General features: G+C 56.6%; 1 protein-coding gene across 1 annotated transcript; it reads left to right on the forward strand.

The window, feature by feature from the left end:
• Window positions 1-200: 200 nt before the first annotated feature.
• SPATC1 (spermatogenesis and centriole associated 1) lies at window positions 201-27,154 on the forward strand (the record flags this gene model as incomplete). The annotated part of the gene is given in 7 exon segments (XM_079146858.1): window positions 201-257; window positions 1,326-1,410; window positions 1,413-1,736; window positions 18,855-19,523; window positions 19,630-20,136; window positions 20,267-20,406; window positions 26,670-27,154. Coding segments are annotated over 7 exon segments (2,112 nt in total). The 3' UTR covers window positions 27,000-27,154.
• Between the last annotated feature and the right edge of the window lie 605 nt (window positions 27,155-27,759).

Below are 27,759 nucleotides of genomic sequence, written 5' to 3' on the forward strand. Positions count from 1 at the left end.
TAAGCTCATTTTCATGAACAGAGATACTCTATCAAGTAAGAAAGCGTGAAAAGAACTCTGGTCCCTGGGGTCAGAGAGACTCAGCTGAAGTTACAGCCAGGAGTGTCAGAGTCGGGGGGCAGGCCCCCCATTGTGAGGTCCAGGTAGAATGCTCAACTCAGACTGTGCACTGTTTGATCTCCCTCATCTCCACTTCCACAATGTTCCAGAGTCTGCTCACTGGCCTGTGCCTGTACCTCTCCTTGCCCCATGAAGAGGTTTGATCACAGATGCCCACAGAGCCCGTGGGGGTCATGAAGACACACCCTCCCTCAGCTCCCAAGGTCAGATTCATGGAGCTCTCTGTAGATAGCCCTCAGAGCAGGGAGTACCATGAGGACTCAGTCCTGAGTTCCTGAAACCAGATAAGTAATGCTGTCTTGCTGTATTGGGTTTTTTGTTGTTTTGTTTTGTTTTGTTTTCAGAGGGGGGGTTGTTTGTTTGTTTGTTTGTTTGGTACCACAATTGAACCCAGGGGTGCTTAACCACGGAGTCACTTCCCCAGTCCTTTTTTTGTATTTTATTTAGATAAAGGGTCTCACTGAGCTGCTTAGGGCCTTGATAAATTGCTGAGGCTGGCTTTGAACTCATGATCCTCCTGGCTCAGCCTCCCCAGTTGCTGGGATTACAGGCGTGTGCCACCGGCCTGGCTGTCTTAGGTTCTTGAAAAACTAAAGTCAGGAAAATTCAAGGAGCTGGGGAACAGAGTCGGATGCAGAGGAGGTACCACCAGGATTTGGGATAAGGTAAACTAAGTGTCCAGAAATGGAAACGCCAAGCTATAGGTAGCCAGGTACTTGGATGAGGGAGCCCCTGGGCCAGCATCTAAAGAAGGGTTCTGAGCACCTGGGGACAGAAGAAACTATGGGGCAATGTCAAGGCATCCAAGACAGAACATTCTCAGGTGGAAGCTGACAGGTTAAATCTTCCCTGCCCAAAATCACAAGGACAGATCATCTGCCCAGGAAGGCATGGTAATGAGTTCTCATTTAACAAACATTTGTTGGTCACCTTCCTACACCCAGCTGGGCCCTTTTGTGGATGCTGGGGACTCCGGAGGAGTGGCACAGACCCTGCTCTTCTGTAAAGCCAGTGGACAGCATTAAGGAGCTAATAGCACAGAACAGGGTAAGTGCTGTGACACAGAGCACATCTGCTGGGAGCCCGGCAGATAGCGATTAGCTTGCAGTGGGGGAAAGAAGGCTTTGTAGAGGAGACACCTTGAGAGTAAAGCTGCCAAAAGGAGGAGTCAGGACATTCCAAGTCAAAGCAGGGCCTGTGCACAGCATGGAGAGCAGCATGGGGAGCTGAGCCTGTTGGAGGAGAGGACAAGGAGGAGAGCACAGCCTCTGACCTCACAATACCCAGGGCCCGCTGGGCCAGCCTTGCAGACTCTGGCACCCTCTTCCAGCCCGGGCAAGGCCCGGGGCCCTGGGCAGCCTCCAGGTGCAGTGCCCTCCTGTGGGCGGCACCCTCCCTGCTGCCCTGGGGCATGTCTCTACTCACCAATTATGAGGGGCTTCGGCATCAGATAGAGAGGCTGGTGCGGGAAAATGAGGAACTAAAGAAGCTTGTGCGGCTCATTCGGGAGAATCAGGAGCTCAAGTCTGCAATCAAAACTCAGGCAGGAGGTCTCAACATCAGCGGGTTCACCAGTGGGCTTGGAGAGACGGCAGCAGGCCCTTCTCAACGCCAGGGTAACTATAAGAGACCTGGGTCCAAGGACAGTGGGAAGGAAAGGGTGAGGCTGGCAAGTGAGGACAGACTCAGCGTGCTGGGGTCTCAGAAAACAACGGAGGGAGGACATAGATGGTAACAAACCTGGAGACATTGGCCCAACTAAGTGAAGGAAGGGAACATGAGTACACAGGACCATAGGAATGAAAGGGCAAAACTAGGCCCCGAGTCTACTTGCCTAGTGGTAGGAGCTCCTAGCCACACTCCTCCCCTCAACTGAACTTCCAAGCAGCACTGAAACGTGAATTTCCCACCTTGCTATTCTGCTGGGTCCAGTATGCAATGAACCCTCAGCTTACCCCAACCTCACCATTAGCACCCCATTACTCTCCAGTTAGACATGGCCAGGAAGCACCTAAGACCCACATCTAGAAGCTTCAGAGAGAAAACAGGACTGAAGCCTGAGGTTGGTAATTATTAGTATGGGATGGAAATATACAGAGGAGGGTGAGGCAGAAGAACAGGCAAAAAAGTTGCAGGTGTTCACAGAAAAGCAACTGAAGTGATGATCCATGAGCTAGGCCTAAGTGTGGAGACTGTGGTGGGGGTGGGGGCATTCAGAGGCCAGGAAGCAGCAGAGCCCCGAGGTGAGTGTGGAGACATGGAGGAGGAGGGTTGAAAGAATGGAAAGCTATAAGGAAAAAATGCTCAGCACTGGAAGACCCCAGAGGGAGAATTTCGGGGGGCAGCAAGCTCCCAGGGTGTGGCCATGGGAGTCTGTGGCTGCCAGCACGTGTTGGTAGGTTACCAAGGGCGAGAGCAGATGACAAAACACTGGTGATTGTTACATTCACTTCCCTCCCTACAATATCCTTCCTGCTCTGGAGGGAGCTGTGTTCCTTCCTGTCCAAGGTGGACTTTCCACACACACGCAGAGCCCACCCACTCTTGCAGTGACCTGCACTCTGTCATGCAGACTGCCCACCACACCTGACCCTCTCCTCTGTTCATCGGCAGACATGAACTCTTTCTCCTTCCTGAGAAGGACTTTGCTTCCTGTTCTCTGCCTATTTAAGCCTGTTCAGCTTGGCAACAGACTCCAATACTGCTGTTCTAGAAAGGCTGTGGGTGGCCTTGCAGGTGCCACATCCTTCTCCACCTCTGCAAGGCATTTGAGACTGATACTCCTCCTCCAAGGCCCTCCGCTTGTGTTCCCAGGCTGGGTCATTGGGCCTCCACCCTGACGCATGTCGATCCCTGTACTCAGCCACTGCCAGCCTACCCATTGCACAGCTCCAACCTCCACTGGAAGTAAAGACCCCCTTGGAGGATCTGCAACCCAAACAAATCCCCAGAACTTGACTCACTCCGAACGAGACACACTTCTGAGAAGTTGGGCCTTTGCACCAAGACACAAAAGCCCTGTGGGTCTGAGGTCACTCCCTTGCTGTCTTACTCTTCTTCCTACCCACTGGGTCCCCTGCCATCCAGCCTGGGATTTCATTTCCATGGTGATCACACTACACAGGCCCCTCCTGTTTTAAATGTTGTATCATTAGTGACTGAGATAACAGGGTGACAAAAACAATATGCATGCGAGAAGTAAGTACAACATTTAAGAAATCTCAGTTTAAGACGCTAAGCTCTAATTTCTTACTTCCAGACTAACCAAATGAGCCTTAGGTTTGATTCTCAAGGGAATCCTTCAAATCTTCCAAGCTTAGGGGTCAGGAAAGGCTTTCTGGAGAAAAGCAGCCCAGACAGCTGATGAAAGCACAAAGGAGCATTCCAGAAGAAAGACCCGCTTGAACAAAGGCCTGATCCTAGGGGTTGCAGGAATGAGAACTAGATGAGTATGGTTAAAGATCGGGCTCTGGGGTGGGGATATAGTTCAATGGGTAGAGTGCTTGCCTTGCAAGCACAAGGCCCTGGGTTCAATACCCAGTACTGCCAAAAAAAAAATCAGGCTCTGTGTAAATATGTATGGTGTGAGAATGTGTGGTACTTCAGTTTGTGGTGTGGTGGTGTGAGTGTGAGTGACTGAGGTGTACAGGTTGAGTATGTGTGGAAGATGTGCAGGAGTACATGAGAGAATGTGGTGTGTGGGCTTTCAGACCATGTTGTATGTGAGTGAATATGTACACAGGGGTTGTGACAAGTGTGTTTGTGAGCTACAGTATTATAGTGTGTGAATGTATGTGGTATGGGTGTTCAAGTGCATTTCGCCTTATCTCAGAGAGTGTGAATGTGTGTTGTTCATGTGGACATATATTCATATTTGGGAGTATGTCATGGTAGTTTTGTATCAGGGACCAGGAAGAGCTGAACAATGCAGCTAGAACGGTGAGCAGGGGTCAGGTCACCGAGTACTGTGAATGACATATGAAGGAGCTTGGACTTTCTCCTAAAGGCAGTACGCAAAAACTTGTGGTTTCTAACCGGGAGTAATCATGTTTGTGCTCAGAAAGATCATGCCAGTTGCTATGGGGAAATGGATTCAAAGGAAACAAGACTGAGGCAAGGAGAAAGGTTAGACTCGGCTGTTGCCATCACTTAGGTGGGAGATGATAGCCTGAACATTATGATGAAGAGAAAGCCATTCAAGTTATTCAGTAAGAAATCCGAAACCCTAACTGCTTGGATGTGAGGGATGATGAAGAGAACATCCAGAATTTGTTGCTTTCCCACATGAGATGACTAGCTGGTGTATCATGCCACTTGCTGAGAATGCAGAACTTTCCAGCCCTGGGCCCAGCCAAGGTGGATCATTATAATTGCCTTGGGCATCTTTCTGTGGCCACTTCCTCATCCCACCTATTCCCCAAACCCATTCCTGTGATGAAACTTTTTCATGGGGTCAGACTCTTTTTCTTGATTTGCTTTCATGAACTCAATCTTCAATTCCTTTTTCTGGGCCAACCCTTCTTCTTCCTTGTGCTCTGGTTCGGGGTTCTGATTCAACACCTTTCAAGAGGAACAGAGAAGGAAATGCAGCTTGGGAGGCATGAACACAGCTTGGACACAGGGGCTTTCAAAAGCATATGTGCCAGGCCCTTTATAGTGCAGGACCAAGCCCAGAAGGGAAGAGGAGTGCAGAAAGAGGGTTGGGGTCAGGGGCTAGCTTTCGCCAAGCTACCACACACTGGTCCAGCACTCCAGAAAGCACAAGAATTCTAAATTCACATATGACCTTCTGGGTTGTTACAGAAGTTTATCTGTCAGAGTAAGAAACCATAACATAAGTTAGTAGTTGGCTTGAGTGCTAACTTTCAACTACTCCAACGTGTGATAGTTGGCTTCCATTTGTGTGCTTGCCCATAGCCCTGCAAATGCTAGAGGTAAGCCTATAAAAAGTAAATGCATTTTGAAGGAAGACAATGGGCTGAATTTTAGACAAACTGATTTTAGGACATCCACATGACATCCACTTGAGAAAGTGGTGATATGTGCCTGAAGCTCAGAGAAGAGGTCAGCACTAGACAGGAAAGATTCAGGAGTTGGGCTGGGGCTGCAGCTCAGTGGTAGAACACTTGCCTACCATACATGAGGTCCTGGGTTCAATCCCTGACACTGCAAAAAAAAAAAAAAAAAAAAAAAAAAAAAAAAATATATATATATATATATATCAATTGCTCACTGATGCCACGAGAGGGAGGGACACCACCTGGGAAGAGAGTGTAGCAAGGAAAACTGAGGGGCAACCCCTATGGGTCCCCTCTCACCTTGTGGGAGCTCTGTCTCTTTTCTTCTCACTTGAATAGATCCTACTCTTTTATGCTAAAAGAGGAAGGGGAGACAGACTGACTCGGAGGGACAAGTCTTGAATAAGCACAGACACAGAAATAATGGCAAGGGAGGACTCAGAGAGGAGAAGGAAACCCCAAAAGTTTAATAACAGGGCTGAGGTCATGGCTCAGTGGTTAGAGCACTTGCCTGGCATGTGTGAGGCACTGGGTTCAATTCTCAGCACCACAGAAAATAATAAATAAGTAATAGTGTCCAGCTACAACTAAAAATATTTTTAAATAAAAAGTTTAATGCCGTAGAAGTCAAGAGATAGCTTCAGAGGAGTGCAAGTGTCAACAGGGTAAAAGGAAAGGAGTCAGGAAAGAAAAGTACTACAAATGTCTACCGCTTTCAGGGAACAATGACTTGGCATTGTGACCTTGGTTAAGTAATTTCAACCCCACTGGGGTGGGAAAAGTCAACCAGTGTGAGGTGAAGAATAAGAGAGAATATGGAGAGAAAAGATGATGGTGGCACTGAAGGAAGTTTGGCTTTGGGGGACAGGGGAGCTGGTAGCTGGGTGAAGAGAAGGTAGTGGCTGGAGAGGGGCATGGAGTATGGAGCTTCGAGGTGGCAGAGATCTGAATTTGTTTACACGTGGAAGGAACAAGGAAAGAATGTTTGAGGAAAAAGAAAACACACAAGAAGAAAAGGGTATTTTATGGGAGATGCCTTGACGGAAGGAAGAGCCTCTCTTCCACTGTCCTGGAAGAGAAGGAAGGGACGCCAGGTGGCTGGGAACTGTGGGAATTGGCTTCAATGTTCTCTGTTAAAAAAAAAAAAAGCCATTCTCTAAGAGCAAGGGCAGAGGGGGAGGTGGGGCAAGTCTGAGGCACAGTGGAGATGAGAGGACTGGGGGCCACTAGGAAGTCTGCCTGACTATCCGGGGACTAGGTGGCATTCCTTGGTCTGTGGAATCTACAAAGGCAGCAGACACCAACCTTGTGCCTTCCATAGCGTACGGTGGCCTGGGGGCAGCAGGCAGATGGGGTGCTGAGGACGGTTCAACAAGAGAGTGGGCACATAATAGACGGTGCTGCCTGAGCCGGGAGGTGGAGGTCAAGAGGGTTGCAGAAGGGAAAATATTAGGAGGTCAGTGTCCTAGAGATCTGGAAAGGCTCAAAGGCCAGGTGGCTGGGAGTGATTTTCCAAGCAAGCCAGAAGGTACAACTGTGTGGTCAGAGTGGGCAATCTGTGTGGCAGGAAATCAGTAAATGTTGGTTGTTGGCCAAATTAACGTCACCAAGAAGAAACAGGTGCCAAGAGGTTCAATCCTTGGCGCACGAAGTCCTTCCACCTGGGAGGTAAAGTCAGAACCAGAGTCAGGCTGTAGTGCCTCTGCCCCTGAAAGCCCTAGGGCTTGCTCAGAGCCCCCGCACTGGATGTCTCTGGGGGAGAGGTAGGTGGGGGAGGAGAGGCAGGGCTGTTGAAGTAGCAGAGGAGCGAGGAAATGAGGGCTGAACTGAGTGCCCAGGACACTAGAACAGTGAGGGAACCTGGCTCCCGCCCACATTGGTCAGATCTGGCTCCTCTCGTCAGGTGGCAGGTGGTCAGAGTGGCTCAAGCCAAGAGGGAAAGACAGCACTCAGCATGAACAGAACAGGCTGTCTGGGGGCCTGCCCTGCTCTCGCTGCCTGGCACACCTCCGGACAGCTCCTCTCCCACTAACCCCACCCTCTCCTGCTCCTGCGGTTCTTCTCTCGGGGCCGCTTGTAGGGGAAGTCTCCTCCAGCAGGGGGCAGCTTAACCCTATTATTCCAGAAGTATCATCAGCCTTCCTGCTTCCCACTACGGCCCTCCCAGGACCCTGCCTCACAGCAAGCCTGCCCACCTTCTCAGGGCGTTCCTCCAGGGACAGGCCGCCCTCAGCCCTCGTGCGCTCCAGATCCTGCCGTGGCAGCACCGCTCCCCAAAGCTGCCCCGCAGACCGCCCCTCAGGAATCCTCTCCTCAGACCCTGCCCCCAGGACCCTCCCTCCTCAGGACCCTCCCTCCTCGGGACCCTGCCTCCTCGGGACCCTCCCTCCTCGGGACCCTGCCCCCAGGACCCTCCCTCCTCGGGACCCTGCCCCCAGGACCCTCCCTCCTCGGGACCCTGCCCCCAGGACCCTCCCTCCTCGGGACCCTGCCCCCAGGACCCTCCCTCCTCGGGACCCTGCCCCCAGGACCCTCCCTCCTCGGGACCCTGCCCCAGGACCCTCCCTCCTCGGGACCCTCCCTCCTCAGGACCCTCCCTCCTCGGGACCCTGCCCCAGGACCCTCCCTCCTCGGGACCCTGCCCCCAGGACCCTCCCTCCTCGGGACCCTGCCCCCAGGACCCTGCCTCCTCGGGACCCTGCCCCAGGACCCTGCCTCCTCGGGACCCTGCCCCCAGGACCCTCCCTCCTCGGGACCCTGCCCCCAGGACCCACCCTCCTCAGGACCCTCCCTCCTCAGGACCCTGCCTCCTCGGGACCCTGCCCCAGGACCCTCCCTCCTCGGGACCCTGCCCCAGGACCCTCCCTCCTCGGGACCCTGCCCCCAGGACCCTCCCTCGTCGGGACCCTGCCCCCAGGACCCTGCCTCCAGGACCCTCCCTCCTCGGGACCCTGCCCCAGGACCCTCCCTCCTCAGGACCCTGCCCCAGGACCCTCCCTCCTCGGGACCCTCCCTCCTCAGGACCCTCCCTTCTCGGGACCCTGGCCCCAGGACCCTGCCTCCTCAGGACCCTGCCCCAGGACCCTCCCTCCTCGGGACCCTGCCCCAGGACCCTCCCTCCTCGGGACCCTGCCCCCAGGACCCTCCCTCCTCGGGACCCTGCCCCCAGGACCCTCCCTCCTCAGGACCCTCCCTCCTCAGGACCCTGCCCCCAGGACCCTCCCTCCTCGGGACCCTGCCCCCAGGACCCTCCCTTCTCGGTATCTCCCGCCTCAGGATCAGGACCCTCCCTCCTCAGGACCCTGCCCCCAGGACCCTCCCTCCTCGGGACCCTCCCTCCTCGGGACCCTGCTCCCAGGACCCTCCCTCCTCAGGACCTTCCCTCCTCGGGACCCTGCCCCCAGGACCCTCCCTCCTCGGGACCCTGCCCCCAGGACCCTCCCTCCTCAGGACCCTCCCTCCTCGGGACCCTCCCTCCTCGGGACCCTCCCTCCTCGGGACCCTGCTCCCAGGACCCTCCCTCCTCAGGACCCTCCCTCCTCGGGACCCTCCCTCCTCGGGACCCTGCTCCCAGGACCCTCCCTCCTCGTGACCCTGCCCCCAGGACCCTCCCTCCTCAGGACCCTGCCCCCAGGACCTTCCCTCCTCAGGACCCTGCCCCCAGGACCTTCCCTCCTCGGAACCCTGCCCCCAGGACCCTCCCTCCTCGGAACCCTGCCCCCAGGACCCTCCCTCCTCAGGACCCTCCCTCCTCAGGACCCTGCCCCCAGGACCCTCCCTCCTCAGGACCCTCCCTCCTCGGGACCCTCCCTCCTCGGGACCCTCCCTCCTCGGGACCCTGCTCCCAGGACCCTCCCTCCTCAGGACCCTCCCTCCTCGGGACCCTCCCTCCTCGGGACCCTGCCCCCAGGACCCTCCCTCCTCGTGACCCTGCCCCCAGGACCCTCCCTCCTCAGGACCCTGCCCCCAGGACCTTCCCTCCTCAGGACCCTGCCCCCAGGACCCTCCCTCCTCGGAACCCTGCCCCCAGGACCCTCCCTCCTCAGGACCCTCCCTCCTCAGGACCCTGCCCCCAGGACCCTCCCTCCTCAGGACCCTCCCTCCTCGGGACCCTCCCTCCTCGGGACCCTCCCTCCTCGGGACCCTGCTCCCAGGACCCTCCCTCCTCAGGACCCTCCCTCCTCGGGACCCTCCCTCCTCGGGACCCTGCTCCCAGGACCCTCCCTCCTCGTGACCCTGCCCCCAGGACCCTCCCTCCTCAGGACCCTGCCCCCAGGACCTTCCCTCCTCAGGACCCTGCCCCCAGGACCTTCCCTCCTCAGGACCCTGCCCCCAGGACCCTCCCTCCTCGGAACCCTGCCCCCAGGACCCTCCCTCCTCAAGACCCTCCCTCCTCAGGACCCTGCCCCCAGGACCCTCCCTCCTCAGGACCCTGCCCCCAGGACCCTCCCTCCTCGGAACCCTGCCCCCAGGACCCTCCCTTCTCGGGATCTCCCGCCTCAGGATCAGGACCCTCCCTCCTCGGGACCCTGCCCCCAGGACCCTCCCTCCTCAGGATCCTCCCTCCTCAGGATCAGGACCCTCCCTCCTCAGGACCCTGCCTCCTCAGGACCCTCCCTCCTCAGGACCCTCCCTCCTCGGGACCCTGCCCCCAGGACCCTCCCTCTTCAGCACCCTGCCTCCTCAGAGGGCACCGTCTCTTCCTCAGGACCTTAGCCCCGCCCCGGACAACAGGCCCCGCCCCTAGGCCCTCTCATCAGCAAGTCCCGCCTCCACGGCGTAGCCCCGCCCTCCTGGCGGCCCCTCCCAGCACAAAGTCCCGCCCCGCCCCGCCCTGCGCAAGTGCCCCGGGGACCCTTCGGAACCGCTACCCGCCCTGTGGCAGCCCAGGTCTCCTGCTGCGGCCTGGCGCCCGGGGCTGCGGACCGGGCGGGAAGCGCTGGGCGCGCCCTGGCGGACTAGGCTGCCCTCGCGGGGAAGACCCGGCCGCAGTCTGGCGGGCCACCAGAGCTCGAACCGCCTGAAACGCGACCCGCTGCCTTGGTCTCGGCGTTGGCTTTTCTCTTTAAGCTCCCTCGTCGGATGTGACCCATCTTTCTGCACCCAAGTCATCAAAACAGGTCAGTGCAGCGCATCTGCACTGGATCTCGCGCGGGGCTGCCTCTTCATGGATCGCCCACCCCAGACCTTCCGTGCAACGCGGGTCGTACGAGCGGCCTCCCGCGGCCTGTGCCCGGGCGTGTGGTCCAGGGTCTTCAGCGCTCCGGCCCGACCCGCACTCATGGTCAGAGGCGGGCGTGCGGGCCTGCCCTCGACGTGGACGGGTCAGAGCAGGGCGTGCGGGCCTGCCCTCGACGTGGCGGATCAGTGACCGGTCAGAGGCGGGAGTGCGGGCCTGCCATCGACGTGGACGGGTCAGAACAGGGCGTGGGGGCCTGCCCTCGACGTGGACGGGTCAGAGCAGGGCGTGCGGGCCTGCCCTCGACGTGGACTGGTCAGAGGCGGGTCAGAGGCGGGCGTGCGGGCCTGCCCTCGACGTGGCGGGTCAGTGACGGGTCAGAGGCGGGCGTGCGGGCCTGCCCTCGACGTGGACGGGTCAGAGGCGGGCGTGCGGGCCTGCCCTCGACGTGACGGGTCAGAGGCGGGCGTGCAGGCCTACCCTGGATGTGACGGGTCAGAGGCGGGCGTGCGGGCCTGCCCTCGACGTGGACGGGTCAGAGGCGGGCGTGCGGGCCTGCCCTGGACGTGACGGGTCAGAGGAGGGCGTGCGGGCCTGCCCTCGACGTGGCGGGTCAGAGGCGGGCGTGCGGGGCTGCCCTCGAAGTGACGGGTCAGAGGCGGGCGTGCGGGCCTGCCCTCGACGTGACGGGTCAGAGGCGGGTGTGCGGGCCTGCCCTGGACATGACGGGTCAGAGGAGGGCGTGCGGGCCTGCCCTCGACGTGGCGGGTCAGTGACGGGTCAGAGGCGGGCGTGCGGGCCTGCCCTGGACGTGACGGGTCAGAGGAGCGCGTGCGGGCCTGCCCTCGACGTGGACGGGTCAGAGGTGGGCGTGCGGGCCTGCCCTCGACGTGACGGGTCAGAGGCGGTGGTGCGGGCCTGCCCTCGACGTGACGGGTCAGAGGCAGGCGTGCGGGCCTGCCCTGGACGTGACGGGTCAGAGGAGGGCGTGCGGTCCTGCCCTCGACGTGGACGGGTCAGTGACGGGTCAGAGGCGGGCGTGCGGGCCTGCCCACGACGTGACGGGTCAGAGGCGGGCGTGCGGGCCTGCCCTCGACTTGACGGGTCAGAGGCGGGCGTGCGGGCCTGCCCTCGACGTGACGGGTCAGAGGCGGGCGTGCGGGCCTGCCCTCGACGTGACGGGTCAGAGGCGGGCGTACGGGCCTGCCCTCTACGTGGACGGGTCAGAGGCGGGCGTGCGGGCCTGCCCTGGACGTGGCGGGTCAGAGGAGCGCGTGCGGGCCTGCCCTCGACGTGGACGGGTCAGAGGTGGGCGTGCGGGCCTGCCCTCGACGTGACGGGTCAGAGGCGGTGGTGCGGGCCTGCCCTCGACGTGGATGGGTCAGAGGAGGGCGTGCGGGCCTGCCCTCGACGTGACGGGTCAGAGGCAGGCGTGCGGGCCTGCCCTGGACGTGACGGGTCAGAGGTGCGCGTGCGGGCCTGCCCACGACGTGACGGGTCAGAGGCGGGCGTGCGGGCCTGCCCTCGACGTGACGGGTCAGAGGCGGGCGTGCGGGCCTGCCCTCGACGTGGAGGGGTCAGAGGCGGGCGTGCGGGCCTGCCCTGGACGTGACGGGTCAGAGGCGGGCGTACAGGCCTGCCCAGGACGTGACGGGTCAGAGGCGGGCGTGCGGGCCTGCCCTCTACGTGGACGGGTCAGAGGCGGGCGTGCGGGCCTGCCCTGGACGTGACGGGTCAGAGGAGCGCGTGCGGGCCTGCCCTCGACGTGGACGGGTCAGAGGTGGGCGTGCGGGCCTGCCCTCGACGTGACGGGTCAGAGGCGGTGGTGCGGGCCTGCCCTCGACGTGGATGGGTCAGAGGAGGGCGTGCGGGCCTGCCCTCGACGTGACGGGTCAGAGGCAGGCGTGCGGGCCTGCCCTGGACGTGACGGGTCAGAGGAGGGCGTGCGGTCCTGCCCTCGACGTGGACGGGTCAGTGACGGGTCAGAGGCGGGCGTGCGGGCCTGCCCTCGACGTGGCGGGTCAGAGGCGGGCGTGCGGGCCTGCCCTCAACGTGACGGGTCAGAGGTGCGCGTGCGGGCCTGCCCACGACGTGACGGGTCAGAGGCGGGCGTGCGGGCCTGCCCTCGACGTGACGGGTCAGAGGCGGGCGTGCGGGCCTGCCCTCCATGTGGACGGGTCAGAGGCGGGCGTGCGGGCCTGCCCTGGACGTGACGGGTCAGAGGCGGGCGTGCGGGCCTGCCCTGGACGTGACGGGTCAGAGGCGGGCGTGCGGGCCTGCCCTCGACGTGGACGGGTCAGAGGCGGGCGTGCGGGCCTGCCCTGGACGTGACGGGTCAGAGGCGGGCGTGCGGGCCTGCCCTGGACGTGACGGGTCAGAGGCGGGCGTGCGGGCCTGCCTAGGACGTGATGGGTCAGAGGCGGGCGTGCGGGCCTGCCCTCTACGTGGACGGGTCAGAGGCGGGCGTGCGGGCCTGCCCTGGACGTGACGGGTCAGAGGAGCGCGTGCGGGCCTGCCCTCGACGTGGACGGGTCAGAGGCGGGCGTGCGGGCCTGCCCTCGACGTGACGGGTCAGAGGCGGTGGTGCGGGCCTGCCCTCGACGTGACGGGTCAGAGGCAGGCGTGCGGGCCTGCCCTGGACGTGACGGGTCAGAGGAGGGCGTGCGGTCCTGCCCTCGACGTGGACGGGTCAGTGACGGGTCAGAGGCGGGCGTGCGGGCCTGCCCTCGACGTGGCGGGTCAGAGGCGGTGGTGCGGGCCTGCCCTCGACGTGGATGGGTCAGAGGAGGGCGTGCGGGCCTGCCCTCGACGTGACGGGTCAGAGGCAGGCGTGCGGGCCTGCCCTGGACGTGACGGGTCAGAGGAGGGCGTGCGGTCCTGCCCTCGACGTGGACGGGTCAGTGACGGGTCAGAGGCGGGCGTGCGGGCCTGCCCTCGACGTGGCGGGTCAGAGGCGGGCGTGCGGGCCTGCCCTCAACGTGACGGGTCAGAGGTGCGCGTGCGGGCCTGCCCACGACGTGACGGGTCAGAGGCGGGCGTGCGGGCCTGCCCTCGACGTGGACGGGTCAGAGGAGGGCGTGCGGGCCTGCCCTGGACGTGACGGGTCAGAGGAGCGCGTGCGGGCCTGCCCTCGACGTGGACGGGTCAGAGGCGGGCGTGCGGGCCTGCCCTGGACGTGATGGGTCAGAGGCAGGCGTGCACGCCTGCCCTGGACGTGACGGGTCAGAGGCGGGCGTGCGGGCCTGCCCTCGACGTGGCGGGTCAGAGGAGGGCGTGCGGGCCTGCCCTCGACGTGGACGGGTCAGAGGAGGGCGTGCGGGCCTGCCCTGGACGTGACGGGTCAGAGGAGCGCGTGCGGGCCTGCCCTCGACGTGGACGGGTCAGAGGCGGGCGTGCGGGCCTGCCCTGGACGTGATGGGTCAGAGGCAGGCGTGCGCGCCTGCCCTGGACGTGACGGGTCAGAGGCGGGCGTGCGGGCCTGCCCTCGACGTGGACGGGTCAGAGGCGGGCGTGCGGGCCTGCCCTCGACGTGACGGGTCAGAGGAGGGCGTGCGGGCCTGCCCTCGACGTGGACGGGTCAGAGGCGGGCGTGCGGGCCTGCCCTCGACGTGACGGGTCAGAGGAGGGCGTGCGGGCCTGCCCTCGACGTGGACGGGTCAGAGGCGGGCGTGCGGGCCTGCCCTCGACGTGGCGGGTCAGAGGCGGGCGTGCGGGCCTGCCCTCGACGTGGACGGGTCAGAGGCGGGCGTGCGGGCCTGCCCTGGACGTGACGGGTCAGAGGCCGGCGTGCGGGCCTGCCCTAGACGTGGACGGGTCAGAGGCGGGCGTGCGGGCCTGCCCTGGACGTGACGGGTCAGAGGCGGGCGTGCGGGCCTGCCCTCGACGTGGACGGGTCAGAGGAGGGCGTGCGGGCCTGCCCTGGACGTGACGGGTCAGAGGAGGGCGTGCGGGCCTGCCCTGGACGTGACGGGTCAGAGGCGGGCGTGCGGGCCTGCCCTCGACGTGGACGGGTCAGAGGCGGGCGTGCGGGCCTGCCCTGGACGTGACGGGTCAGAGGCGGGCGTGCGGGCCTGCCCTGGACGTGACGGGTCAGAGGCGGGCGTGCGGGCCTGCCCTCTACGTGGAGGGATCAGAGGCGGGCGTGCGGGCCTGCCCTGGACGTGACGGGTCAGAGGAGGGCGTGCGGGCCTGCCCTGGACGTGACGGGTCAGAGGAGGGCCTGCGGGCCTGCCCTGGACGTGACGGGTCAGAGGCGGGCGTGCGGGCCTGCCCTCGACGTGGACGGGTCAGAGGAGGGCGTGTGGGCCTGCCCTGGACGTGACGGGTCAGAGGCGGGCGTGCGGGCCTGCCCTCTACGTGGAGGGATCAGAGGCGGGCGTGCGGGCCTGCCCTGGACGTGACGGGTCAGAGGCGGGCGTGCGGGCCTGCCCTCGACGTGGACGGGTCAGAGGAGGGCGTGTGGGCCTGCCCTGGACGTGACGGGTCAGAGGAGGGCGTGCGGGCCTGCCCTGTACGTGACGGGTCAGAGGCGGGCGTGCGGGCCTGCCCTGGACGTGACGGGTCAGAGGCGGGCGTGCGGGCCTGCCCTGGACGTGACGGGTCAGAGGAGGGCGTGCGGGCCTGCCCTCGACGTGGACGGGTCAGAGGCGGGCGTGCGGGCCTGCCCTGGACGTGACGGGTCAGAGGAGGGCGTGCGGGCCTGCCCTGGACGTGACGGGTCAGAGGCGGGCGTGCGGGCCTGCCCTGGACGTGACGGGTCAGAGGCGGGCGTGCGGGCCTGCCCTGGACGTGGACGGGTCAGAGGCGGGCGTGCGGGCCTGCCCTCGACATGACGGGTCAGAGGCGGGCATGCGGGCCTGCTCCTAGATGTGGACGTACTCTGGGGTATCCATTCATCAGCTGATGGACGGTTGTGTGGCTTCCTCTTTTAAGCTATTATGAATGTTGTGACGAACATTCTGTGTCAGTTTTTGTGCAGACCTGTTTTCATTTCTCTTGCATATGTATCAAGGAGAATTACTGGGTTGGATGGTAACTTTATGTTTAACGCTCGGAGTAACTGCCAGATTGTTTTCCAAAATGGTACCATTTTACAGTCCCACCAGCAATATATCAGGACTCTGATTTCTTCAAATCTTTGCCAGCACTTGTAATCATGTGACTTTTTAATTTTAGCCCTCCTAGTGCGTGTGAAGTGGTATCACATTGTGATTTTAAATTGCATTTCCTTGTAATGATGCTGAGCCTGTTCACATGTTTATTAGTCATCTGCATATCTTTGGAAAAATGCCTATTTCAATAAACTGAACTATCTGTCTTTTTACTGATGAGTTGTGGAGTTCTTCATATGTTCTGGGTACAGTTCCTTATCAAATATATGTCTTGCAAATATTTTCTCCCACTTTGTGGGAACAGTTCAATTTTTTTCTCTTGTTGGTATTTTTTTTTTCTAGTTCCTTAAAGTGTACAGTTAGTTTGTTGATTTTTTTCTTCTTTTTTAATTTAGGAATTTATAGATATACAATCCACTATAAGTACTGCCTTTGCTATATCCCACAAACTTTTTGTTCATTTTTTGTTTTTGGTACTCGGGATTGAACCAGAGGCACTTTACCACTGAACCACATCCCCAGTCCTTTTATTTATTGATTTATTGACAGCATCTTGCTAAATTGCCCAAACTAGCCGGGAACTTGCAATCCTCCTGCCTCAGCTTCCCAAATTGATGGAATTACAGACTTGCACCATGGAACCTAGCTCCATAATTTTTAATATGTCACGTTTTCAGTTTCATTTATCTCAAAGTATTTTTTAATTTCTGCTGTGACTTATTTATCTCGTTGGTTATTTAAGAGTGTGTTTAATCTCCACAAATTGGTTTTTCCAGGTTTCCTTCTGTTTTTATTTCTGATTTCATTCCATTATGGTCAGAGACAATACTTTTATTTCAATCTTTTTAAATTCATTGAGACTGCCCACACACACACACACGGTCTGTCCTGGAGAACGTTCGGTGTGCGTTCTGCCATTGTTGGATGGAATGTCCCAGGTGTCTGTTAGGTCTAGTTTGCTTCTCGGTCTTCTATCTAGTTCCATTACTGAAAGTGCAGACTCTACAAGTCTTAATGAATAATTGTCTGTTTTCTTCCTTCTCCTCCTCCTCCTTCTACCAGAGGTTGAACCAGTGATGTCCTTCTTTGCTTTTTATAACAATTTTTATTTAAAATATATTTTGTCTGATATTAATATAGTTACCCATCTCTCTTTTGGTTAGGATTTGCATGGAATGCCTTTTTTCATTTTTTCCATTCTTTTATCTTTAAATCTGTGACTTTTAATATAAAATGAGTCTCCATATAGTTGCATCATGAGTCTTTTTTCAAAAATTCATTCTGCTAGTCTCTGTCTTTTAATTAGGGATTTTAATACATTTTTTAAATTCTCCAATAAGAGCCAGATGCAGAGGCGCACATCTGTAATTGTAGTGGCCCAGGAGACTAATGCAGGAGGATCACGAAAGCCAGCCTCAACAATTTAACGAGACCCTAAGCAACTCAGTGAGACCCTGTCTCTAAACAAAATATTTTTTAAAAAGGACTGGGAAATGTGGCTCAGTGTTTAAGTGCCCCTGGGTTCAATCCCTGGTACCAGGGGGGCGCAAATCCTACTAAGAAAGGACTTATTTCTGCCTTTTTGTTTTTCAGCCTGGGTATTGAACCCTGCTCACACCTGCTGTTGAATATCTCTGGGGTGTATTAGACCAGCTTTGTGAATTACAGAATCCATTCCCTGTGTCATTGCTCATTCTGTCCTGGATCTGGGGGCAGCTTCTGAGAGTCCCTGTGGTTTTTGCTTTGTGTGTTCTGATGTTATACTTTCTATGAAGTGCACCCTTGGTAGTCATAGAGTTACCTTCTTTGTAGTGCTTACTGATTTTATCTGGAATTCAACTTGGACCAAAACTCAAAAGACTGGGCCATTTTCCTCTGGAGAAGCTGGCCAAGATCTGTCCCATCTCCCTCACCCTTTTGGTGAACAGGCAAATGAAGACTATAGCGGCGCCATTTGTATGCATATATCAAATTAATCAGCTATAATTTACATTGAGAATGATTGAGATTTTGAATTGGCCACCTGGCCAATCACCCACAGTGGTCGTGTTTCCAGTGGTCATTTTCTCAAGTTTGTATAAAGCCTGTGAATTAAGAACAGGTTTTACGTTTTTAAATGGTTGAAAAAAAATCAAAACAAGAATACTGTTTAAGGGCTGGGGAGATAGTTCAGTCGATAGAGTGCTTGCCTTGCAAGCACAAGGCCCTGGGTTCGATCCCCAGGACCGCAAAAAAAAAAAAAAAATACTGTTTAATAACACATGAAAAGTACACAAAATTCAAAACTTCGTGTCCATAAATATTGCTTATTGCTACATTTCCTTAGTCATTCACTTTCAAGTTTTCTTTGGCTGCCTTTGCTGAACAGCAAAAGAACAACAGACTTGAATACTTACAACAGAGACCATGTGGCTGGCAAAGTGGGAAATATTTACCAATTGACTCTTTACAGAAAATATTCTCCAACCCCTGATTTACATAAACTCGTAGAAAAGTCTGCAAGGTGATGGCAAGCTCTTCTCTAGGGACTAACCGTGGCATGCTTGGACTGTCAGGGAGTTCTCATGTTTTTCTCTTGTCTGTTTTCCATTCTTTCCCTATAATAAGCACATACTGCTTTTGTGACATGACAAATAAAGCAGAAGTCTTCACTGAAATTGCGTACCCTCAAAACTCTTGCCTGCACTCTGCCTCCTTACTTAGCTCTGTGCCTCCTAGGGGACTCTCCCTCAAACCGTGGTCATTTGAAGGTACTCTCCTCCAGAACTCATGGAACTCCCAGGGGGTCCAGGAGTGTAAAGAAATTAGTCTGGGCCTCTTAGGATGCATGGCGGGGGCCAACCTGCCCTCACAGGCCTACGTTCCCTCTTCAGGCAGACTGTACATGGCCCTGGGCCAGGTGAGGCTCTGCCTGTTGAAGCCTTGACCCCCTAGGGGTCCTACCCGGCGGGTTCATCTCTCTCCACAGGAGGCCCAGCCCACTCTTCCCCTTCAGAGACCAGAAGGGCCAACTTGGCCACCTGAGAGTCCTGCCACTGGGAAACCCTCCTTTCTTGGGTGAGGGGTCAGCAGCTCAGTACAATACGAACAACTGAGGGGAGGGCTGTGAACCATCTCGTGACTTGAAGGGAGGCAGGCAGAGAAGTCAGTCTGGGAGGACTAATTGGAGAATCAGAGCTGCACACAAGACTCTGGGGACTGAGAGAAGAGGAGCAGGTCCTCCACAGGGGCTGCCCCTTGAATCCCCTCAAAGGCAGGGGCATCATTACTCCAACCCACCTAAGCAGTGAGGCTCAGAGAGGTCGAGTCACCAAAGTCAGACAAACACTTTGGCCAGGCCCTAGAAAGGTAGGAGAGCCCATTACTGCCTCCACTACTCCTGGCAGGACTCGCCTGGGGTCTCAGTGCTCTCTCTGTGTCCCCCAGGTGTCTTCCTGCCCCCGTCCCCAGCTGCAGCAGCAAACGAACAAGTCCTGGAAGAAGTGGGGGTTGTGGCCCTGGCACCCCTGGCAGACATGCTGAGCAGCCCACAACCCAGCCCTGCAGTGGGCTCCTTTGTGAGCCCCCTGATGGGCCCTCTCAACACGCTGCTGTCCAACCCGGTGCCTGTGTCACAGAGCAGCCCACTCACCAGCCTCCTGACCGGCCCCCTGAGCAGCCACCTGGCCAGCCCCATAGCAATGACCCCAGGGGGCACCCTGACCAGCCTGCCCTCAACTGGCCCCCTGAGTAGCCACCTGGCCAACCCCATCACAGTGACCCCCGGGGCCACCCTGACCAACTCCCTGGGCTTAACCTCCACCGGCTCCCTGACTCCAAGCAGCCCCTTGGCAGGCGCCCTGACAGGCCCCCTGGCTGTGTCTCAGAGCAGTCCCCTGATGGCTCCCCTGGCAGGCCCAGTAGCAGTCTCTCTGAGCAGCCCCCTGCTCACTTCCACAGCCGCCCCGCTAGGTGTGTCTCAGAACCTTCTGGCCAGCCCCATGGGCGGCCTGATTGTGCCGGAGGCCCCAGGGGTGCGGCTGGCAGACACGCTCCAAGGAGGTCCCTCTGGGCCCCTTTCCTCAGCTGGTGCAGGGCCCGCCATCACCTCCAAAGGTAATGGGGTGCCAGGCAGGGGCAGGGTGTGCCCTAGGGAGGCCAGACCCTGCACCCGCCCTGCCTCACTCTAACCCCCTCCTCTCATTTCTGCCTCCCCAACCAGTCACACTCGCCAGTGAACACCCCCAGCCAATCCAGGAACCAGAACCCCTCAGCGTGACATTTGTGGGTGCACCCCTCCAGACCTCCACCCCGGTGGGCATCGTGGCCATGCCTGGTCCCACGACAACCTTCTATGGCACCGCAGATGCCCGAATCCAGTCTGGTGTCCCCCAGGGACAGATGGTCCCTGCCTCTGTCCCTACCCCCCCTACTGCCTCTCCTGCTGGCACAGTCCCTGTCCCCATCCCCCAAGCTGCCACCAACTGCACCCCCTCAGGCACCATCCCCACCCCTACCCGAGCGCAGCACTCTCCTACCCGGCCCTTGCCTGCCCCCCATTCTCCCCCACGCAACCCCCAATCCCCACCACGCACCTCATCCTCCCCGGCTTCGGTGAATGACAGCCGGGGGTGTTCACGTACCACGGAATCATCTCGAAAAGGCCTCCTGGAGTTGGAGCGGAAGATGGCCCACCGCAAGACTAGCAAGTTCCCAGACAGCACCCGAGGTCAGTGATGCCATAGGGTCTCACTGCCAGTCTGGGGCTCCTAGACCAACCCCCCTGCCACCCACCTGGGCTGTAGACCACACCCCAGCATTTCATCCACTGCTCAGCCAAGTCCCTCTGTCATCCCCAGAGTCGAAGCAGCTGGCCTGGGAGAGGCTTGTGGGGGAGATCGCCTTCCAGCTGGACCGCAGGATCCTGTCCAGCATATTCCCAGAGCGTGTGCGCCTCTATGGCTTCACTGTCTCCAACATTCCAGAGAAGATCATCCAGGTGTGTGGCTGTCCGTCTCCCACACACTGCCAGAGGAATCTGAAGGGATGGGGCAGTATGCTGACCCAGGAGGGAACACTGGGGACCCTGCCCTCCAGTGAAGCTAACATGTTAGAATCCGAGGAGACCCTGGGATGGAAGAAGCCAATGCTCAATCCAAGTGGCCAGCAGGTATCCAGGGCATCTGGCAGCGAGAGCCCGTGGTCCCAGTCCCAGCGGCCTCCCCAAAGAAGAGGGTTCCAAGAACAGACAGATGGCTCTCCTCCTCTGCCACCAGGATGGCCTCTGAATGGGCGACCCTAATCCCCAGAGGCTGAGCCAGAGGCTTGAGGAGTACTGTGACCCTCCCCAGAATGGCACAGCCCACACTTCCTCCCTGGTCCTGTGGGTGTCTTCAAGGATCACTGGGGGACCACAGGAAACTGGCCCCAGAGCCATGCAGCGGCTGTTGGCCTCGTTTTCAGGGACCTCAGGCCCAAGGCTCATTCTGGCATATTCCCAGGATACGTCCACTTACCTCCTACCATGGAGCATGGAGGACGGTGCTTGACAAACACGAGCCTTTTGTGTGTAGTTTGGGAAGGATTGACTTGGTTACAAGGCTTGATTTTGGGTCCAGGTTTGAGCTGGCCTTTTCCTTAGGTTAAATTTTCCTTTGGGTAAGTAGTTAAGGTTAATGTAATCAGAATTTTCAGCTTTTGCCCTTGATGTTTATACTTTTTTGCAGGGGGGTACCCGGGATTAAACTCAGGAGCACTCAACCACCTCCCCACCCCTATTTTGTATTTTATTTAGAGACAGGGTCTCACTGAGTTGCTTAGGGCCTCAATAAGCTGCTGAGGCTGTCTCTGAACTTGTGATCCTCCTGCCTCAGCCTCCCAAGCTGCTGGGATTATAGGCAAGCACCACCACGCCCGGCCTCTTTATGTCTTAAAAGTTTAAAAATCTTCCCATCAGAAAGTCCTGAAAGTATTCTGCATTTTCTATACTCTCATCATCTGAATTCTCTCCTAAGGATTTGAAGTTGTTTTTTTCTTCCCTTAGGTCTTTGACTGCCCTGTAACTGATCATGATGGTGTGGGTTAGGGAGGATGGTACCTCTCCCCAGCATGGACAACCCCTGGTCTAGCTCCAGAGGCAAGCCTCACACAGAGGGACCACCAGCTTGGGATGACCCCCCCAGCAGTGTATAGCCATAGTGCAGAGCCTCAATGGGTAGGTGTAGAGGGACAGCCCTTAGGCCTGGGGGACAACCACACAAAGGGACAAGGGGTACTCTGAAGAGAAGACGGAGAGGGCTGTGTGGACAGAATGACTGCAGCAGCTTAGTTTCTTTTGAGGGGCACGGACAATCCCTTGGGACCTCACAGCATTCTCTTGTAGTGGGCAACCAACCAGAGCTGCAGAAGCCCAGCACTGCCAGGCCAAGGGGGTGCCCAGCACCTGCCTCTGTCCCTCTTCTAGCCCTGCACCTGTTTGGGCTCTCTAGCTGCTCCATCCAAGCCATGCTGTCCCCGAGAGCTGCACAGAACTGGGTATCACTCCAGGCAGACCTCACGTTGCTTCTCCCTTGATTGTTTTAGCTCTTTCTATTCAGTGTGAATTTTTATAGTGGAAACATCAAGTTCCTGGGAAAACCTGTTTCAAATTTTGAGTAGTTTTACATTGATTTATGGATTAAACTGCATTGATAGATTACATCTCTCTCTCTCTCTCTCTCTCTCTCTCTCTCTCTCTTTCCCCTGGTACTGGGGATTGAACCCAGTGGTGCTTTGTCATATACGTATACCCCCAGCTCTTTTTATTTATTTTTATTTTTTATTTTGACACATGGTCTTGCTAAGTCTTGCTGACCTTACTTGAGATCAGCCCCTGGAGCATCTGGGATCACAGGCTTTGCTGCTGTTGGTGGCTTTGATCACACATCTTTACAGTACTGGTCACCCCTCAGCACCTTGCAACTTCTGTTACTGGCATCAGTGGGACCCTCTTCGGTGGAGTTTCTAGATGACAATCCTCTGCTGGTGTCCCAAAGCAATGCTGCTATGCCACAGTACAGATTGGCTAGGGCAATTCAAAACTTGGCAAAACACACTGTAGAAGCACAATGCTTATGTCTCTAAATGCTGGCATCTGGTGTCTAGTTGTCTTTGCAAAGACTACATTTGATTATAAGCAAATGTCTAGTTGTCCAGGTAGAAACTGGATAGTAAACTGTGAAAAGAGGATTCCTATTGTTTGTTGTTTAAATGGAAGATGATAAAACACATGGGTCTTTGACAGGAATGGTCTGTGTTTGTCCCCCTTCATGTTGTTTCTTACCCTTGAAATGGAAGTTATTGCTTAGGCTGTAGAATTTAACATTTGCAGCGCCAAGGCACAACTCATTAGGTAAGAGCAAATGTACATAAGGCAATACTTCCTCTGGTGCCCATGGAAGTCAAAGCCAGCACAGTGCCCACTGAGCCCCACTGACAGCCTCTAGGCATCTCACTATCACCAAGACACTAAAATCATTGAGCCCAAAAGCCTCCATCACCAATTCCAGACCCATTGGCCCATTCTCCTGTCAGTGAGGAGACCCTCATTCCCCCTGGGAAGGAGCTCCCCAGGGCCCTCCTGCAGAGAAGTGGCTTTGCAACCTGGGCTGATACCCATGCCCTCTGCATGGGTCCACTAGGGGCTGACTGATGTCACATTTTAGAACCAGATATTTACCCCCTTGTCTTAGTCTGGATCGTTTGTTGATTCCTTTCTGTATCTACTTCCACTTTTCCTGGCCCTTTATTTAACAGACAGTTGTAATCTCTTCTTTTCAATCAAATTTATGTTGTTGTTGTTGTTGTTGTTATTATATTATTATTATTATTTTGCAGTGCTGGGGATTGAACCCAGAGCCTTGTGCTTTAAAGGCAAGCACTCTACCAACTGAGCTATATCCCTAGCCCTATTATTATTATTATTATTATTATTATTACTATTACTTTGGGATTGAACCCCGGGGTGCTTAACCACTCAGCACATCCCCAGCCCTTTTAAATTTTTATTTTGAGACAGGGTCTCACGGAATTGCTTAGGGCCTCTCTAAGTTTCTGAGGCTGGCTTTGAATTAGTGATTCTCCTGCCTCAGCCTCCCAAGTCTCTGAGATTACAGGTGTGCACCACCACACCTAAATTTATTTTTAAACTAATAAAAACACAAAAATTGTACATATTAATGGGGAGTCATATGATGCATCCCTACATGTATACATTGTTTAATCAGGTTAAACATATCTATCTGCTCAAGTCTCTCCCTTCCTCTCTCTCTCTCTGGTACGGGGATAGAAACCCAGCCTCGTCTATGCCAAGCAAGCATTGTACCACAGACCTATACCCCCAGACCTAAAGCTTTTCTTTTTTTAGTTGTAGTTATTTATTTTTATGTGGTGCTGAGAATCAAACCCAGAGCCACACTTACATGTGCTAGACAGGTGCTCTACCATTGAGCTACAGCCCTAGCCCCCTAAATTTTATTTATCATACTATAGCTTATATTGTCCAGGTTGTTGGGCCGAGTATTTAAAAACAGCAGATCATAGAGGCAACTTTATCCCATATTTACATTGACAGGGAATGCTAGCCTCCCCATAAAGCATGAAGTGTGTTCTAGATTACTCACTGGGTCTTTTCGGGCAACTCAGTGGTCTTGGTGGCTGAACCCACACTAGCAAGCGTTTATGGTAAATGTCTAGGTAGTTAGAAAAGCTTCAAGGACACAAAACTGTGCTTGTGTGCTACACTGCCTGGACAAACACCGACACAACAGAAGACCTTCCTAGTGGACAAGCTATGAGCCCCACTGTCCAGGACAGTGTGCACACACCCAGTCAGATGCCCGAGTCAAACACAGCTGTCCCTGAAGAACTAGGGCCACGCCCATGGATTCCCCAAAGTTGCCACCTCTGTGTGGAAGTCCCAACCACCCACATCCATCTGCTTGGCAGAAGCCCAGACAGCAGACTGGAGTCTGAAAGAGCTTCAGCTTCCCGTCAGGAAGGCCACAGTAAGTGACAGACAGCTGGGTGAACATCAGTGTCTGCCACTTCAGGTTAAGAGCTTTCCTGCAATCTCAAAAATGATCATATTGTTTTTTCATGAACAAACTGATTTTCTAGGGTGCCTTTTCTGTCATTGAGATGTCACAGGTTCCTCACTCCCTCCCTTTCTTCTTAACATTCTGAGAAGCACGAAAAGTCTTCCAGATAATTAACCATAGATACCTGATGTAATGCATTAGGGTGCTGTTAAGTCCTCTGCAATTTTACTCGCGTGTCAGAGACTACACCAAACTGCTGTGACAAGCAGGGCTGCAGTAAGCCAGCCTCACCTGCCACAGCGGCGTCAGCCTCAGTCCTTCGTCCTTCCTCTCAGCTCTCCAGCTCTCATGTCTTCATCTATGTGTTGTGGGACTCAGTCTGTCACCCCTTGGATGGGTTATTGTGTCAGGAGAGTCAGATACAGGCACAGCTGGGATGTGAACAAGGCTCTTGGTTCTGCTGGCGCACCAGGGAGGCGGCACCTGGGGACAGCAATCCCAGTGTTCAGCTTTTACGGCATCTAGGGTAGGTGGGACCGGCCTCTTGATGTCACCCCAGGCAGAGGTGGGTGTCAGCTGGCCTGGCTCTCCTCCTCGTGCCTCTTCGGTGTTGGGCGTTTCCCGCTGAAGTCTCCACCCTGGGGTGTGCTCTTCATGTGCTCTGTACCTCTAGGCTCATAAAGGTGACTGCAGGCCACTTTAGTGACTGTTCTACACACGTGCTTGCCCTCCCCACCTGGAGTTCCCTCCTTACCATCTGGGAAAAAAGCACTAGTATTATTTTGAAAACAGCAGAATGTTGTTTGGTCTTACTGACCATGTCTTGTCTGGACCTGGCTTCTCTGTAGCTCTGCTGGCTACACAGTCTCAGAAGGCTGCACGGACTTCCCAGCCTGCCATCTCCTGGAATGTTACCTTACTCTCTTGGCCTTGACTGACCCACTGTTTAAGTCCTACTTTTCAGGTGCATCTTTTAACCCTGTAGGACTCAGAGCTAACGTGGCTGTCTCACTCCCTGCTGAGAGATGCTGCCCCTTAATCTTAAATCTTAAGGGGCCCTATTTTTCATGAGTCCCTCACTCTCTCAGACCTAGGGGCCAAGTCAGCCTTCAGGAGGTGGGGCTCACAGTCATAGTTTCATCTCATTGGCTGGAACTTAGTGACGTGCAGGCCACTGCAGAATGGGTGCCATGTGGCCTTGACTGGGAGTTCCTACAGGCAGAGGGACTTCTGCCCCAGTCTTTGCTCTGGCTCTTCAGTGAAGTGGGTCTACTTTGTCCAATTGTGTTTTGCTGATCATGGCAAATCCTTTGGATTCTGTTTCCTAATTTCTGCTATTTTTTATTTCCTTCCTTGGGCTTCCTTTAGGTTTGTTTTGATATCTATCTTGCTTGTATTGCATACCTAAGTCATTTCATTTCATCTTATTTTTATTTGTTTTATTTATCTCCTTTGTTTTTAAATAGGGTAATGAAATTCCTTCTAATCAGGGAGCTCTTCAAAATATTTAAAAACTAGTACAACAGAAGCACCAGGCAATTAGAGAGATCCTGGCCAGAGGCAGAAGCTGCCTGGCTGGGGTGGGCGTGCCCAGTGGAGACCCACCATATCTCCCAGTCCTCAGGTCCAGGTGGCAGACCCTGAGAGCTGGGGTCCAGAGTGCTTGGCTGGCATCCCACATTTAGTGTCAGGGAGGAAAATAAGTCCCACAGAGGTGCACGAGGAGGTCCTGAGGATGGAGTTCAGGGTATGAAGCAGAGGCCTCCAGAGGAGACTGAGGAGGATCAGGGAGGGGAGCCAGGAGGAGTCCTGGGCAAGTCCTGAAGACTTCCAGGCCAGTCAAACATGGGGGTTTGAAGAGCCCCCCATTTTTTCCCAATGCCTCCAGACTCTCAGCCACAGTCTCTGTCTTCAGCCCAGTCCCAAATCCCTGGTGGTGAATGGAGCAGGCAACAGGAATGGGGTATTCTGAGAACTTTGCAGAGCTACTGGTCCTGCCTGGGTAGGGCTTTGGGGCTTCTCTGTCAGGCTCAGCCCCCAGACTCCCCTACCCCCAGATCCCTCCAGCCTGTCACACAGGACCTCCTCCCTGCCCACCCCCTTGGGTGGTAGTCATACTACACAGTTCCCCTTCCTATGTGCCAGAGTGGGGCAGCAGGGTCCCTGAAGACCACTCTCCCCACAGGCATCCCTGAACCCCAGTGACCACAAACTGGATGAGGAGCTGTGCCAGACACTCACCCAGCGCTACGTGAGCATCATGAACCGACTACAGAGTCTGGGCTACAACGGGCGGGTACATCCTGCGCTGACGGAGCAGCTGGTGAACGCCTATGGCATCCTGCGTGAGCGGCCCGAGCTGGCGGCCTCGGAGGGCGGCTCCTACACCGTGGACTTCCTGCAACGCGTGCTGGTGGAGACCGTGCACCCCAGCATGCTCACCGATGCGCTGCTGTTGCTCTCGTGCCTCAACCAGCTGGCACATGATGATGGCAAGCCAATGTTCATCTGGTGACGCTGGTGCCCGGCTGGCCAGGCTCACTCTGCCCCATACCCCTGTACACGGCCATTAAAGCTTTCCACAGATACTAGGCTAGCCGCTGATCCCATGCTGCACTCCTAGTTGATGCTGCCTGCTGGGGGGCTCCCCACACCCCTGCACCCGGCTCCTCAAGTCCTGCCTGCCCTGGAGCCCTCACCTACCCTGGGGCCCTTGGAGAGAGCACCCAGATCAATGCTCAAACGCCATCTGGCTAAGGGAGTTGTTTGGAAGCCCCCCAGGTTCTCTTTACTTGGTGATGGGAGCAGCAGGCCCTTTGAGACTTGGAACAAGAAGAGCAGGAATTCAGAAGGAGGGTGGAACTGGCCTGCAGGGAGTTCTCCCTCCATGCTGGGCAGGGACTAGGGGCCACAAAGGAAGAACCTCAAGGGCAGGAGGGCAGTAGAGGGAGGCCAATGAGAAGAAAGCTGTCTCCAACTTGGGAGGCTGAGGCAGGAAGAAGGTAAGTTCAATGGACAACTTAGCAAGACCCTGTCTCAAAATAAAAAGGGCTGAGGATGTAGTTCAGTGGTAGAGTGCCCCTGGGTTCAGTATTCAATCCCCAATACTGCAAAAGGGAAGAGAGCTTGCAGAGAGAGAGAGAGAGAGAGAGAGAGAGAAGAGGAGAGGGGAGGGGAGAGGAGGGGAGGGGAAGGAAGGAAAAAGTAAGGGAGGGGAGGGGACAGGAAAGGAGTGGAGAGGGGAGGGAAGGGAAGGGAAGAAAGCAGCCTCACCC

Source organism: Sciurus vulgaris, assembly GCF_902686455.1.
Source record: "Sciurus vulgaris genome assembly, chromosome: 1".
NCBI lineage: Eukaryota > Metazoa > Chordata > Mammalia > Rodentia > Sciuridae > Sciurus > Sciurus vulgaris.